General features: G+C 39.8%; 1 protein-coding gene across 2 annotated transcripts in view; it reads right to left on the bottom strand.

The window, feature by feature from the left end:
- Nucleotides 1-17715, bottom strand: part of LOC144092639 (adenosine kinase-like) — an 81982-nt gene that overhangs the window by 38613 nt on the left and 25654 nt on the right. For both annotated transcript variants that reach the window (XM_077625622.1, XM_077625623.1), the window contains exons 5-6: nt 6755-6927; nt 4770-4878 (exon numbers count right to left, since the gene is read on the bottom strand). In XM_077625622.1, the coding sequence (XP_077481748.1) occupies nt 4770-4878; nt 6755-6927 (282 nt within the window). The remainder of the gene's footprint in view (nt 1-4769; nt 4879-6754; nt 6928-17715) is intronic.

The raw sequence follows: 17715 nt of genomic DNA, 5'->3' as shown, positions 1-17715 counted from the left end.
GCATACGCATACACATACACATACACATACGCATACATATACATATACATTAGCCAAATGGATTGGACTTCTATCGCTGACAATTATCAATATCAATATATGAATGAACAAAACACGATCATAGTATTGTTTCCCCTCGAATTTGCTGTCTAACAATACTATTGCACACATTTGAATCACAGCTTGCACAAACAAAACCGGAAGGGAAATGTAAAAGTCTCTGCAGAGTGTTTCAAATGGAGATGAAATGATCTACAAATGTATTTAATAAGCCTGGCCACAAGTCAAACTTGGCATGTAAATGCAGCGGGAATTCAATTTGGTGGGCGAGAGGCATGGTAACTGATCGCCTGCAGACAAAGTGGGGACGGTGCCAGTTTTTGCTCCCCCTCTCCATTTCTCTTCACCTCCATATTTTTTAGCCCTACTTCCCTCCGCTGCCTGTATTTTATTCTCCTGTCCCTTCCCAAGCACTGTGGAAGGACAAGGGTGTGTGTTCTGGGGATATGGTACATCCTGGTATTGATATTTTGTCCCAGTTCTTTTTAACAGTCACAATACCAACTCGACAATTGTGTATTGTTTTGGATTTATAATGGAAAATGAGACGGCTTGTCACTATTTGTTTTGGCAGTCATAATAATGATGTTTGTAGTGAGTGGTACTGTCTCAAGAGCAAATGACACAGAATGGCATAAAACTGACTGTGACAAATTAGGGGCATTTAACGATGATACATTGGTCTATGTCGATATTTTGATCGGTTGTGTAAAGAACGATTCAAATCGATCGTAAAGCAAAACATAGATCACCATCTGTTAGATAAAAGAACTGTTTTCATTCTAATTTCTAGAATCTATGGACTGATTACTTAATCTAAGGGTAGTAAAGGTTTTGCAGCCCATCCTAGCTGACCCGAAACTAGTTATTAACAAATTGCAGCTTTCTGAAATTCTTGTGAAAACTCTCCAATGGCTTGTTTTTTTCTATCCTAGAACAACAACAAAAAAGAGTACTGATATATGGATATATCGACATACTGTAATTTATCGGACTGTCATTCTATCAATAATCTGAAGCAAATTTGTGTTAATGTATCACGAGAAAAAATCTGGATATTTCAAATTATGAATTGATACCGTTTGCAATGTTATATCATGAAATTTATTTTTTGTCCTTATCAAGTCAAACTGTCATAGAATGGATGGATATTCCTCACTTTGAGATGTGTTCCTTATGCACAATATTCATGCAATTTAGTAACAAGGCTACATTACAAAGAGTATCGATAATTTTGCCTCCCTCTTTCATTCCCTTGCCTCGTCCTTTTCCTTCCAGGCAGGACAATGGGGGTTGGGGTGGGAGTTGGAGGGGCTTCGCGCAGTGGCGCAGTGTGGTGAGAAAGGACGGAGAGGCGGGAGGGAAAAGGAACGCTAGAGACAAACAGCAGTAGAGACGGAAAGCTCAAGGTCACCGTGAGGACGATCCGGTTTGGAAGTTGCTAATCATTCGCTGGTTGTCACTTAGCCGCTTACTTGGAAGGATTTAGGAGTCCTTCCCCCTTTATATTTTTTTGAGGAGGTACTCGCCACAGGGGCTACCGAGGCAGAGTAATAATGTGAATGTTATCTGGCTGCAGCCTCTCTGACTAACTACTTCACATTGACTGCACTGAATGTCCAATCCATTTTTGACTAAGCGATTAGCTATGTGAGTTCCCGTGGAGCTATAAATACAGTTTTAAAAAGAGAAAAATTATACGATATGCCACGATACTGACATTGAGTCATAAATCATACTATGAGTATTTAATACTTTTCTCTATACTGTCTGTATTCAACATAAATTTGATTTTAAAAAAATATGAGACTGTTATGCTAATGATATCAATAACACTGGGCAACATCATTTTATAGTTTTAGGTCTGACAGCTGTTTTTAACTCATTTTACTGCACGGAATGCACAACTCAATTTTTCACTATCATGTAAGTTCTTCTTTTGTTTTTGTTTTTTTAACTGTAGATCTCGTTTTTTAAATTTGGAAAACAGTACTTAACATAGGCAATTCCCCTTGTTTTTAACTAGAATTTAAACAATTGACATGAGAAGCAAAAGACTGAATGATTGCAATTGAACACCATTATGTGTTAGCAAAGAATGGCTAGTTTTGTGCATGTGTTAATACATTAGTAAATATGTAAACCTGATCTAATTCAGAAAAACAGACCGTATTTGGATTGTACACCTAAAAAATTAGTTCAAAACAGCTGTCAGATCTTCCCTTTTCAGTATTCCTTTCCTTTTCTCTCATCACATGTGCATTGTTGGTGCTTTACCATAAAACACCGGTGTCTGGCCGGGGGTACTTGGCAAAGGCTGGTGTCTCCTCCATCTATCCTTGGCTTATTTCTGACCATCTGCGCCCGCCGGTAATTAACAGAGCCTTTTTACAGCCAATTGTCTTGCCCCCCCCAATCCTCATCATCATCATCATCATCACCATCATCACCATCCCATACGTGACCGTAAGGTAGACTTTATAATATATTGTAGCTGTAATTGTGCATGCCAAGCAGGTTAATTCCAAGTGGCAAGCTGAAGGATGAATGTAGTGAGTGGAGATCAAATTACAGGGCAAAGTGCTCAGTGGTAAGAAAAACAAGCTGGTGGTGATGCTGCAGAGTGGATAAAAGAAGAACATGGAGAAGGCGGGGGGGTTCACATTAGGAGGGAGTAGCATTGAGAGGAAGGATGGGAGGGAAGAAGGCTAACTGGGCCAGCATGAACACATCATCTCAAGCAATTAGAGTCACTCACACAATAAATCAATACACCATCCTCCATTTCTGATGTTTACCACGAGGCTGCATTTAAAAAGTAGTAACATGGTGCTATTTTTATCTTGTATCAGAGTGTAATAATATTATTACTGTCCAATGGGCGTGGAACAATCTTGCGATACAGTATCAATATCATAATCACACATTGTTTTCATTATAAATTGCCGTAAATCACTCATTTCGTGAGAATACAATACAATTTTGATTCTATTGGTGAGATATATGCTGATGTTACAAAGTCTCCCATTATTTAAAATGCTGGACACAATCGGTTACATTTCAAAATACTAAAGCAAGAATCAAGTTTGATAACCCCTTTATTCGTTCTTTAGTTATATTTGTCCGCTTTCCTTAGGTTTCACCTAGAGATGCAAGTTTGTTACTAAAACGATTAATTGATCACCAGTATATAGTTGTCATAATCGATTAATCGTGGTATGTTCAATGCTGATATGACTGATCGGAATTTCAGATGCACGAAATCATTCCATAATTTTTCAGTTATAGTGACACTGAAAAACGTCTCTCCATTTTAAGTGGGTGTTGCAAGTCAACATGGATGGGACATCCTTCACTGTAATGCAACTGAAATGTGATCGTTTACTTCCCATCTAAATAAATGCAAGACTGCCCACTTGGGCCATGACCAATCGTTTGGTGTCACAATACAGTATCGACAAACAAGTGTCAAATAACAAAAGCATGACAAAACAAGCCTATCATTTTCTTTTCTCTCTTCACCCAGTCTGGACACACGTGCATCAAATATGGATATTATGCTTGTCATCTCCCAGTCTGTGCGAAGAGTAAATGCTGTGAGCCATTCCGTCCCCCCTGCGCCCCCCCTTCCCATCCTCTCCTGCCTTTGTTATTACTCTTTGTGCAATGCTTTGCCTAAGGAGCCACATTTCCTAGCAACAGCCTGCCACCGAGCATTTGGCAGCGCTTCAACATTCTCTCTCTTTGTGGGAAACGCCAGCGCTCGCTCGCATGCTTTCTTCGATGATGAAGCTGCTCATCATCCTTTTAACCAATCAAATCCCCCGTACAACAGATATAACACGAGTGCAGGTGTCACGGCGATCGTTAAAGTCAAGTCAAGGGTGGGAAGGAGTTCTTCAAACGCCAATTTGTGGCCCACTTTTACCCCCCACCGAACACACTCAACCACCCGCAATTTGAATCCCGCCGAACCTTCGCCCCCATCGCTCCCGCGCCATTTAGCTCAGCTGCCAATTGACAGGGAATGTGCGCCGCTTGCTATTCGGCTTGAGTTACGACTGCGGCGACTGTTCCGAGATAAAGGGGAGAACGGCCCTGGGCGTTTTTGGGAGAGATTTTGTCACCTGTTGATGCTAGTGATATTTTCCCAAGTAAAAAGGATCATTCCAGAATTGGAGAACATTTTGTGTATTATCGTTCAAATTTTAAATGTCTGCATTAGACAGGGGTGTCAAAATACTGCCACAATGAATCAATCAATGGACAACTAACAACTTAATCATCGTATTTTCTGTTAAAATGTTAAGATTAACAAGAGCCTATTATGTTACTCTGGTGGGCAAAACAAAATAACATGACAGACCGGATCTGGCCCCCAGGCTTTGAGGTTGACACAAGATACAAAATCCTAAAACATGAGTTTTGGGTACTTGCCCTGAGACCAAATCTAACAAAACTGATGACAAAAAGGCTTGAAAATATTGTTGAAATAGCAAATAAATCTGGAGTACTCCCTACAATGGTTTCCAGTCTTGAGAAAAAAACAACTAAAAGTACAGATTTGCAACACTGCCCTTTTACAGTGATTATGCCAAATATTGCAAATATCAAATTAAGTATTGTAACATAGATCTGTAAGCTAAGCTAAGCTAACCATAATCAAGCAGTCATATAAATCAACAATGTTAGTGTTAATAGACACTTACCGCTATGTAATAAACCTTGGCTTTGGTCACCAGCTCCCAGTTAATGTCCACGTCCAGGTGTTTCTCCTTCTTATAGCATTGGGCTGCAGCCAGGTTGGCCACAAGAGATCTGTCCACACAATTAGCATTTTCTTTCAATCAATATTATGCACAGTAGAGGTTTCAGTTTGAAATAAGTGAAACTCAATACTTTTTGAGACATTTTTAAGACTACTGAGAACATAATCCAATGTCACCTCTGATATAAATTTAAACTAAAAAAATGTGTGAACATATCTCAGACAATTTCACGCAATGCAGCGTAAGTAATTAAGTAATTCAGTCTCTTGAAAAGACCCGACCAATACTAGCGAATTTAAGGTGGCAGAATGGTTAGCATATTTCTATTCCTGAGATCGAGGGTTACGGCATTTCTCTGAGTTTGCATGTTCTCCCGTGCCTGCGTGGGTTTTCTCCGTGCCCTGCGATTGTCTGGAAAGCAGTTCAGGGTCTATCTGAATGGGCCAATGGGTGAGATAAGCTCCAGCACCATGCCATCCTCTTGAGGATAAGCGGCTCAAAAATGTACGAGTTGAAGCCAAAGTATGACATCGCGTTACAAACATTAGCCATATTTATACATCACTATGACTCATTGTTCAAATCTGACTTTTCACGTGTATAATATTATGCAAACAGACATTTTGGCAGTCTTATACACCTTTCTGCAAGAGTCTACAAATGCGTGCAAAAGCATGACACTTGCTTTCATACAAGGAAAACAGTTTTTTTATGCAAACAATAACCTCCATGTTGAAAAAGACTAAATGTGAGGGAGGATGAAAATGGAGTAGCACATCATGGCCGCTCGAGTTGCCAGTTGTGATGCGGGTGTTTAGTAGAGAGGGGTTGATATAACGAGAGACAGGTGGCATTATCTTAACACGGGCCATTAGGTAGCAGCCCCTCCAAAGCGGCCTCTTTATGAGCGCCTATCAAAGTGAGTGCAACAATCAGAGCTACTCGATGAGAGCAGGTGCTGCAATACAAAGAGCGCTGGCTGCCTTTTACCACGTTACAAAACGGAAAAGACCGCGCGAGAATTTCAATGAGTAAAGCATTGATTCCAGGAATTTGGCATTTATGAGGGTTAACGAGAAATACGGGAACTGATGTATATCATGGAAAGTAGTCTTATCTGAAAGAACACTATTCATTTGGGCAAATAATGGGAAAATAACAACCCACAGATCCTCGGATAAGTCATTTCAATATAAAACCATATTAGGGGGTAATTGGCAATATATATTTTTTAATATACGTCTGGATTATTTTAATTCATAAAATAAAATAAAGAAAATAAATTGAGCTTTCTTGATTGTGATTTTTTTGGCATTTGTATTGACGCTGGACATTTTTTTCTCTAATGTAAATATACATGTATGTACAGTATATGTATTTTTTGCCATATACCTCAGGATTATTTTGTTGTCTGTAGCCCCCCTTTCACTGCCATTGACAGCTATAACCATCAAGTCCATTTCAATTTTAAAAGGTGGCATTGAGCGAATCATTTTTAGCCGAACAGGAAACGGCCTCAGTCATTTTTAACTCACCGTTAATAACTCAAGCCAGAAATATCACCGTAATTTCCCCAAATTTGTATCCATCTCCAGCTCACAGATAATAAGAGCCGTCACCGGCTGTCAACTAGGCGACCTTTCCCACCACCGTTTTGCGAGATGTCTACGAAACACCTGTAAGAAATATTTCAGCGCGACTCTCCCTGAATGCGTCATGTGACCTTTTCTGGTGTCACAGCTCAACATGAGACAAGCCAGCCTGTCAAGCCCGCCGAGTGAGATCGCGAACATCACTGAATGACTGACAACTCAACTCCTCACTGACCGTTATCGACGCCATTCTTCCCCACTAGCCCGTCCTTTAAAAGTGACAACCGCGCCTGGACAGTTCCGATATTGGCCGTACGGTCGGCGACCACTCACCTGTTGTCACCGGTGATGCAGGCGGCGCAAGTGCCGGTGGGTTCCTCGCTTTGTTCATGGTAGCGGGCGTCCACGTGGGCTTCCTCGGCCTTCTTTTTCAGGATCTCGCCGAAACGGTCGGTGCCGATGCAGCCGAAAAAGGTCGCCACCTTGTGGGGCTTCTGGATCATCCACTGGGGCAGGCAAAAAAACAACAAGACCAACGTGGAAACATGAGTGTTTTGCCAGCAAACACCGTGCTCGCGATGTGTTGAAGGGCCATCGAAAACAAGAGGACTGGAGTGTGCACACAAAGGCGCTGTTGTCATTGGAGAGCTGCTGGCTTAAAAGGAGGCTCATTTTATTTACACAAGTGGCATAATTCAAGGCCTCATCGTCGCTTGCATAAACACTGACTTGTTTGCAACTCACTATTCAGTCAACTTTTTTTCTTTACACCTCTGTTTAAGTTTTTGTTAGGTAAACTGAAATCTCACGTTAGCTGTAAAATAGTAGGTCTCACAATGATGGTGTCACATTTATGACATTTTCACAAAATATTTGTTGATGCAAAATGACAGTTGCTGAAATACAGTATTGCAAGATTTGTTAGATTGTTGCAAAAATAGTATTGGATCTCATCAGATTTTCTCAGGAATTTTGTTTAAGATTGCACCAGTCTCAAAATCTCACAAATGGTTTTTAAATCTCATGGGATTTTTGAAAAAAAAACATTTTTAAAGTTCTAGAGTAGTACTGGCTGCTTCAAGACGTTTGATTGATTATTGCAGGATTTGTTAACACCTCATTGGAAATTGTCATTCACAACACTTAGGTCATATAGGGCGAGATTTTATATGAAATCTTAATAAATATGCTGAGATTGCATCAGATATGTTGTAAAACTCAAAGATTTGCATTTCATTTTTCACATTGTGGTATATAAAAAATCCAAATAATCTTATTTATTCTTATATCTTTGGTAAATTTAAGATTTGTCCAATTATCAGGAAATATTTTATAGCCTCACAGATTTTCAAAGTCTTGTGGGAACTATTACGCAATAACATGAGAAATGCGGAAGTTTTGGGACATGATGGATGACTCCCAAAATTTACCAAGTCTGACAATGAAGTCGCAGGTCAGGCAGAATTGGCGAATGATGATAGAACATTTTTTAGTTTGAATTTTCAATATTGCAAAGTAAACACTTTACTATTTAATAACATTTTAGCTGTTTTGTCCCAAAAAAAAATCTTCATTTCACTTCCAAAAGCTCCACAGAGCCTCATTTTCACTCCTGCTTAACTCTATAAGGCTGATGCCATGCATCCACTCCCCGCTTCCTTCCCCTCTGCTAGACATGGACACGCACGCCCAAATTGCTGGCGAAAGCCAACAGAAGTCCTCTCTTCTTCTTCCTCTAACCTTCTTTGCTCGCGGCACCTCGCACTTATCAAGGTCAGCGGCTCGGGTACATGTCAAGTCCAATCTGATTCTTCCATCGACATGATGACCCCCCCACACCCCCCCTCCAATCCAAGGTTATGCTGTAAATAACGACATGTGCCGGCCTCTCAGGTGGGAATACATGACGGGCGTACCCCCCCCTCACCGACGTCCACCCACCCCTGTCCCTCTGATGACAGCATGGTGAATCACAGCGGCGCCCTTCTTCTTCTCCTCCTCCTCCTCTTCCTCTCTCTCTATGACCCTCGGCTGTACTCTCACTGCCAACTCAGCTTGTCATTTTGCAGGGTCGTTAACAGGCACACATACACTAACATGCGCATGAGTACACGGTGCACCCACGCAGAGAAAAAGCTTGACAAACACACACACACACACATAAACACGAGATACAAAACACCTCTGCTTTTGCCAGAAGCTTCCTTCCTACACTAATAAACACAAAGCGGCAATAGATGAGAAGAAATTGTCTGAAAATTTTTGACGTACATATCCACCCTGGAGACAATCCATCTCCATTCACAGATGGTGTGATAACGTTGCTTTTAGGGAGGAACTTTTCTGGGGAATATCAGAGGGTAATTTGGAAATACTCCAAAGTGGAAACTCTCAACTGGAATTAACTGAGAAAGAGGGTAATTTTGCTGAATGGGAAGCTGTAATTGTGTCGTATAAATGGCAACAGGTGGCTACGTAGGTTAGTTTTGCCTTTTGACAGCTCAGTCAAGAACATTTTCATCATGTTTCTTTCTAATTGTTGGAAACATTTAGCTAAATTACCCACACGGATGGACAGTGATTGTGAATCGCATAAAAAACCGCTCTTGAGATAATAATTTGGTGCCGTCGACATGCGAAAGATTTGCAGAAAATACCTTTCTGGTCAAAATGGATTGGACATCTATTGTCATCAATGACACAGAAACTCCTATAAAGGGATAAGCAAAACCTAGCTTAAATGACTATGTGAAAAACTGTTGCTTGAACGATTTAAATACACACAAATATTTTTCTCTACAATCTCACAACAAAAATTGTTTTTTTCCCCATTTATCTGACAACGTTATTTCCGCTGGGATGTATTTGGTAAAGATGGCATCTGTCTCTTTAAGCAATTATCTTGCTTTTGTATGTAAATGAAGGATTTCATTTCCTCCTCTCGTACCCTTGGGTCAGCGTGTTCTCTGCGTGTTGTCAAGAATCATTTCGGCGCTAATAATGATGCAATTCCGATGTAATGAAGCTCGAGTAAGGAGGTTGACAAAAGACTCGCAAACAAAGCGGGCTTTTCTGGAAGTGGCCAGGAAAGCCCGCTGGGCGCCTCTCCAAGCTTCTGATCTAGAGTTTCCTCTCCCTAGGAACATCTCAGTGGCTAATGATGTGTATGTTTCGTACCGTAGGAATATCCAAACTTTTCCCAGTGTGTAGTCAGTGGTGAACCGAGAAAACACTTGCAGCGGGCCCCCGAAGGTTTTGGTAATCCTTAAACTGCAGGATCAAGTAGCTCTTTTTAAAGGGTTGACATTCACTGCTTTTAAGTGCACGGTTCAAAAACAAAAGGCCGAGTAAACGCCTGTCCATCTCATTCCTTCATTGTGAGCTTTTTTTTTATATGAAGCGTGGCCTGCTGCGAGAGGGGTGCTGATGTTGATGAGCTCTGGCAGCTTCCATTAAATCACTCTTTTCCAGAAAGTGCAGAGGCGTCAAAGAAACCGGCCTGCAGATTTTGCAGTCAATCAGGTAGCTCAGAAGGACCAGAGGAGAGAGTTCCAAGCCTTCTGGTCAATAACACCAATCAGTTCAATTTCATGCACAGTTAGCCATGTTGGGGATGCTCAGTCACAGCTTGCAATTCCAGATTGCAAATGTTGCATTTTAGACTCTGTTTTTGAAATATTGGTGCTTGCGCTTTTGCTACAGAGTGTGGCAATGAGATCTGGATTTCAAAAAGTGAGCATCTCCTAAGAAAATCTTACAACAAACAGTTTGTTGGGTAAACAGTTTGTGACCTCCAACAAACAGACCCTGAAGTCAGGTAGTAATCTTTCCAGAAAATGATCAGACTCAGGTTTGGCTTCCAGATATTTGATTCCAAACACAAAGGTCTCAGTCTTTAAACTCCTTGTGTTAACGGTCTTGCTCTATGACTCTGATTACAGTTGACCTGAAATTGGACTCCTTTGGTACAAATCCCCTGAAGTAAATCATTGGGTTCCTGTGGGACGACTTGTTGTTGGCTTCTTAAGGCTTTACAGGAGTGATTCTCCAGGTGTGGTACTTGAGCCCCCCGTGTATACAGCATCACTGATACCAAGTCCCTAATTTAATAATATAAGCAATACTTTGGGCAAACGATGGGACAACTTTGTTGCACTGAGTCAAGACCTACGTTTGACATCGTGGTATTAAGATCCAAATGGGCTTCCTGATCAGGCTCAATGGTCCAGACCAAGAACAGACCACCTGAAAGACACCTTCGAGCATCCAAGGCCTGCTGTTAGACCACTGAAAAACTGCAAAGTTGTCCTTTCATGACACCATCAAAAGACTAGCCAAGCAGGCGGGAGTGGAATTGTAAATGATCAACACGATAATGAGCTGATTATCAGTCAAAGGCTTGGATAAGCCACTCTCCCGCTCTCATTTCCTAACAGATCAGTCTTCCCTGCAAATCACCACTCAAAGTGGGAATCCAGCCTGTATCCCAGAGATCCTCATTGTATTCCCACGGGTTCCTGGCTGCCGGTTGTGCTGACACTCCAGCATCATGATAAAAAATTCAGACTGGAGATCACTTTAAGTCAAAGTGCTTTTCACAGTAATTGTGACAGTTTAGGCTACAGTGGATGCTTATGGCGAATCATATCGTAGTTCTATTTCTGTTCAACCACAACACACGCAACTTTTATATTCTTTCTGCTCTTTGTGCTGGTTAATAATTTAAAGAAAAAAACAAGAAGCTTTCCTTCTGCAGCAACCAAAAGAAGACAGATGAGACCTTTATCAATTTTGCATGGATATTTAAATATGTATTTATTTTTCGCAACAGAACCCCCCCCAAAAAAGATTTGCGCTCGCGTTTCCTTTTTTCCAAAATCAACACATGAAATCAACATATAAATTGTACAGTCTAGGGCACAGGTGTCAAAGTGGCGGGCCGTGGGCCAAATTTGGCCCGCCGCATCATTTTGTGTGGCCCAGGAAGGTAAATCATGAGTGTCGACTTTCTGTTTTAGGATCAAATTAAAATGAAGAGTATAGATGTATATTGAATTTCCTGATTTTCCCCCTTTTAAATCAATAATTGTATTTTTTTAATCCATTTTTTTCTGTGTTTTTAGTTCAAAAATCATTTTGTAAAATCTAAAAATATATAAAAAAGCTAAAATAAATATTGTTTTAGATCTACAAAAAACTGAATATTCAGGGCTTTTAATCCAGTTCTTTTAATCCATTTATTAAAAAAAATCTAAATATTAAATCTAAAATGGTCCGGCCCACGTGAAATCAAGTTGACGTTAACGCGGCCCGCGAACCAACCCGAGTCTGACACCCCTAGACTCTAGGGGGTAGATAGGGTACATTTTACTGCAGGCTTTAAGTAAATAGTGACAAATATAAAGTTTAGGGAGATATTTGTGCAAAGAAAATGAGGGTGGTTAGTGGGGGAAATGTGAATTTGCTGGAATTTTAGGCTCAGTAGGTTCACATTTGAAAAGATTTTGCATATTTGCCTCATAGAACTTAATGCTCCGCTTTAGGGTAACGATTAATACAGACAAAAAGGTTGACTCCACTTAGGAATTACTATAGCAGGCAATCCTTACATCCAATCGCTGGGTTCAGACAAGTGAGTGCGTGGGAAGGGAGTTAATCCAGGCGGGTGACAAGTAGACAAAACATCTGCACTCCCTAGCTTGACCTTTAATGTCATCTGTACCTTCCTTGAAAAGCGGGGACCCTCGGGTTTGGATAGGATTGAATCATTGGGTCCAGATGAAAAAAAAGACATTAAAAAAAACTGTACTATCAAGTTACGGGCGTCTTTATGTCCTCTGCAGACTTCCGCGGATGGAAATATCAACGACGAGCTTCTCGGCTTACGTTTGTCTGCACAGGTAAGCGGAAAAAAGCTCTTTGCTGCCGTCTGACCTTGAGAGGGACGCCATACAATCAGCCATCTTTCTCTGCGCTAAAGGAGCCTATCATTGCACTAATAGAGTGCCTGTGCACAGATGACTTCCCTGCCACATTTTCACTTCAAAGGCTGCATATATACTGTATAGTTTTAACAACAGGCAAGTAAATAATCCTGTTAACACGCTTAAAGTCACTGTGAAGTGAATGAAGAGATTTGTGTGACTGCTAAAGATAAAAATGTATTTTTGGCAGCATGTAGGTTTATTTTAGTGAATTGTTCATAGTTTAAATTTGATTTTTTTTTTAAATACTACATTTGGCACACTAATTTCTCGTTTTTTTTAATATTTGACTTGATGCATTTTTGTAGATTTGTTCGATATATACATTTTGTATAACAGAGACATTTATTTTAAATTGTGTGACATTTTGCTTTTTATTGTGTTTAAAATTTGCATATTTTGTAAATTTATTTTATGCATCCTTATTCTAATGCAAAATATAAATATCTGTTTTTCATTTAGTCAAATGTGAAAAAAATCAGTTGGATTAGTTTTGTCAAATTTGCAATTAAACATGATTTTTGTTTAGATTTTCTAAATTGATTGAAATGGAAAGTGCTTGACTTATAATTAACAATAATAAAATATGCTTCATTTTCAGAGTAATTTGATACATATTTGGTCTGTAAATTTGAAATAATTGTACATTTTAGGTATCATTTCATATTTCTGAATTCATACTTTTAAAGACATTTTCATACATTCATAACACTGCAAAATATTATTGTAAATTAAACTGTCATTTACGATTAAAGGCAACATTTTCTCCACACATGCTTTCCAATTTTCTGTCATTTCTTACTGGCCAGAATTCAACTGAGGTTATTACCGGTCACTCTGATTCAACTACAGTTTAACTCTAATCCAATATCTGTTATCCACTCGGCACTTTTGTAAGTTTTTCCTGACATTTTACGACAAGAGGGTTAGGAGAGCTCCGGCGTTGCATCAGGAAACCGCGAAAAACTTTGAATTTATCGCTCTGATAACCTTCTAGATTCCTTTCGGCTGGTGCCGGCGTGCCAGACAACACCGCTGGAACCATCCATCATTCACACCCTGCGACCCCCACAACAACCCCCCCTCCTTCATGTGAGCCGCCAGTGATAAATTAGCCGTCGCCTCGTCTCCCGAGAAAAATAAGGCAGTTAATACCAAACCATAAAGAACGGAATTCGTATCATCGCTTCAAGCGGATAATAAACGGCAAGATGCGATGTTACAAAAATGCATCATAATTCCGCTGATCTTTAACGCGCCGCTGGACTCCCTCGGTAAATCATAACACTTGAGCAAAACAAATGGAACAACGTCTTTACGTCTGCGTGAGGGTCGATTCATCATTGGGCAAACAAAGTTAAATGCCATTTTAAAGATGGCGAATGGCGGAGAAAATATGTAGTGTGTCGTCAAGAGTTACTCAGCCTGTAAACAAAAAAATGCGTTATCACATCATTTGATTCCCTTTAAAGGTATCTTTAAAGTCATGACAAGTGTAAAAATGTTGTTTATCGTGAAATGATTTGTTTTATTTTTTTGCATAATTAGTTTTGATTTAAGTTTTTTTTTAAACTATATTAACAAGCATTTTTCTCTAATATTTTCATTAAAGATATTTTATTTCAAGATGTGTTTGAAATGTCTTATTAAGAATAAAAAATATAATATGTTCAAATAAATATAAAAGTAAATATGAAGAACAAAATAACGCCAAGGTTTAGAGAGGCGTAAAAATACAAGTTGTTTTTTTAAATTTAAAGTCCCTTCCAAAAATAAATATAAATATTTGCTGAAATTTAAAATAACTACATATTTTTCCCCAATATCTACAATGAAAGGATAATGTTTATGTTTAGTGACTATAATCTAAAATGGCTTCACTAATAAATGTTTTTTTAATGTTTTTCCTAAAAATATTTAGCATTTTTATGCATTTATTTGAAAAGTCTTTTTAAATGAGTGTCTTTTAATAAATCTGAACGCATTTATCGCGTCTCTTAAGGGATAAAACTACAAAAACAATACATGGTTCCTACATTAAACAGATTTTCGCCTATTGCGAGGGCATCTAGAATATATCCTCACCGATAAAAAATGATGTTTCCAGAATACTGCTGTCAAGATAAAAGGAAATCTAAAGGGTTTTTCTGTTTGGTTTCCGATTTCAACGGCAGGTTGACTGAAAATCCCGCACGTCGTGGACCAAGACCTCCCTGGCAGAGGTAACGCAAGCGTGTCTGCAAACTTGTTGCTTTCCCTTTCCACAAAGACCTTCTTATTCCGAGGCATTTCTCACAGAGCTCACCACTTGAGTCGCTTCCAATCAACACAGTAACGCTATATCCCGCTACAGGTGGAAATTCTCCAAGGGGAACCCCCCGTTTAGCTACACCAGATGACGCGGGGGCCCTTCGGCTCGCGAGACCGGGATAGGCCCGATATGCGTATACATTGGGACGGCGCTATAAATCAAAATATAGATTTTCAGCCGGCCCCGTTTCCCCAAGAAGGACCGCAATAACAATGTCATCCGACTCGGCCTGGTTGCCATTAATGCGCTTGGCCGGCGTCCACGCGGCCCGACTCGGGCCCCGCGTGTCATGTGTGTTTTACAAAACCCGACAAGAGCGATGGAAACGTTACTGACCTATTTAACGCTTGGCATGTTAAAGGAAGACGAGAGCGCTTCCCCCAAAAAATGAGCCTGGCTTGCCAAATATAACACCCGCCGAGCCAATGATGTTCATGCTACGACGGCCAGGAGAAGACAATGCGCTCCAGTTAAACGAAACCCGAGTGAATAATGTGATTGCTATTTAGATTATTGCTCCCTGCGCCAAGGAGGCCGGCCTTCTGCCAGAAAGTGAATTTGATCTTATTCATGTGTGTCCTCCCATTAGCCCAACAACTGGAAAACTTTAAGAACGACAAACAGAGCTAAAACGGATTGACCCGACTCGCCTAGTTCAGGACTGCACAAGTGTTCGATCCTAACCAGAGATCTCCCCAAATGGACAATCTTTGGTAAACAGTTTGGTGAACCGTTTTTCCCATTGACAGAAAGAGATGTCTAATGTTTTAGAACTGAGAAGGCTGCAAGCGATCATTAGTGTCAGTTGAATTAAATCATGACAATTAGTGCGGTTTCTATTTCATTTTTTTAGCAGGTCAGTACGATTCACCATTTTAAGCAAACTGGACTTCAGTTAAGCAGTTTGAAATCAATATTTTGTCTAACATGGACTTCAGTTTAATTTGTTTTTCAACAATGATCTGAAAGAATGTTGATATTTATTCAACGCTGTTTCGACCACAAACTGACACAATATTGACGCTTTAATTGAACTAAGTTACTTGTTGAGTTTCAATAATGAACCGACACCTATAAATTTCTAAGGAAATTGTATCTTCCAGTTTCTAATAAACTACCACGATGTATGTTATTTCTAAAAAATAAATAAATAAAAAATAATAATAAAATGGTTTTATAGATAGATCTTGTTTTTGATCAATATCAGACCAACTATATGTTCCTGCATTTTATTATTTCTAATTCTAACAGTGGCTGAAGAGCCCATTCTACTTTTGCTCTGTTTTGGTACTTAATGTAAAAACATTTTGCCACTCAATCAATGCTGTGGTGTCTTTTTCTGTGTCTGTATTCTCACCCTCATGCTACTGTGACAGTGAAATTTCCAGAATACGGGATGAATAGTTATCTAATCTAATCTTTCATTTTTTGAGTGTTTGTATTTCACTCTTATGTGCTATCCATCCATTCTTTGAACCACTTATTTTTAGGATTGCAGCTGCAACCCTAGCTTTAATACAGTTAAAAAAAATACACTGCCCTACCCTTAGATCTTTAACTAATCCTTAGCCTATTTGAAACTCTTTACCTTTTAGCCCTTACCTTTAGCCGAACCTCAAACCCCTAAAAACCACGGAAACAAGATGCCCTTGGCGGCGGTAAAAACAATACAAATCAGTCGTCTGTCTAGCCGCCAACACATAACAGTGAAAAACAGCGAGAGGCTGTTTTCCACGAATAAATTGTCTGTAAAGTGCACTTTTTTCCGCCTATTTTTCTTCTCGCTGCGGCGCCTCCCGTTGGCTTTGGCAACCAGACGGCGACCGATTGGCCGACGCTACACAGGCCCGCCACTCTTCCAGGGAAGAAGCGAGGTCACGCCCGCTCCAAGTGTTACGGAAATCTATCCTAAAAGGTCAATAGACGTCGGCGGGAGGATGACGGAGTAAGAGCGAGATGGGAGTGGAGTACAAGACAACAAATCCTCCGTGGGTGTAATTAGGGCCGGAGAGTAACGGCCACGCTCAAAGCGGCGGTTAAGCGTTACGAGCAAGGCGCTCTGCATACTTATTTTGCGGAAAATGGAGTAAGTCACACAGCTGGGCTCGCCACAAATATTTGCTAAGAAGCTCATTTCAACAAATAGGCCTTGACTTATACTTTTTATGATCACTAACTGGCAACAGAGTGCACACGGAAACAAATTGGTGGGGGAAAAATGTTGTTAAGTAAAAATGTCTTTGTCCGCAGCTTCCAAATAATTATAGAAATTCAGTGGCGTCTTATGAAAATGTCCTTTGGATTTGCCAGTAACTCTAAATTATGGCTGCTATGATTAATCAACAACTAAATGAGAAAATTAATATATACGACTGTTTTGATATTGGCTACCTAATGTTGCAATGATTCTTTTGCCTGGCTTTGGTGCGGGCTGTGCGGGTTCGAGTCCCGCTCGGTGGTGGTGGGGTTGTGAGTGAGAGAGGTTGTCTGTTTCTATGTGTGCCCTACGACTGATTGGCGACCAATCTCGGCTGTAGTCAGCACCCACCCTGCAACACTGACAAGGATGTTGACCTAAAAACGCACTTTCGTTATTATTTTTGGAACTTTTATCAAGATATATATTTTTCTCATTGTTTTTCCCATTTAAACAGTTTTTAAATACTGCATTTTCACGACTATAAGGCGCACCGCATTATAAGGCGCACCCTCAATGAATGACACATTTTAATTTTTTTTTCATATATAAAGCACACTGGATTATAAAGGAGAAAATTTAAGACTTTTAAGTGCGCCTTATAGTCGTGAAAATAGGGTAAACGTAAATATTCTCTTGTTAATTGTCAAGTTCCTTTTAAAAGTTGTATTGTTTTGGGTAAAAAAGCAAAAATAGGACAACTGAGAAAATAAATATTCTTTTATGTTTGTGATCTCTGGTGACAACTACAAACTATTGAAAACGACTTCAAACCACCTGCTGTTCCAGTATACGATTACAA

Source organism: Stigmatopora argus, chromosome 18, assembly GCF_051989625.1.
Source record: "Stigmatopora argus isolate UIUO_Sarg chromosome 18, RoL_Sarg_1.0, whole genome shotgun sequence".
NCBI classification, from domain to species: domain Eukaryota; kingdom Metazoa; phylum Chordata; class Actinopteri; order Syngnathiformes; family Syngnathidae; genus Stigmatopora; species Stigmatopora argus.
The sequence above is the reverse complement of the archived record's forward strand: the minus strand, read 5'-3'. Positions and strand labels throughout refer to the sequence as shown.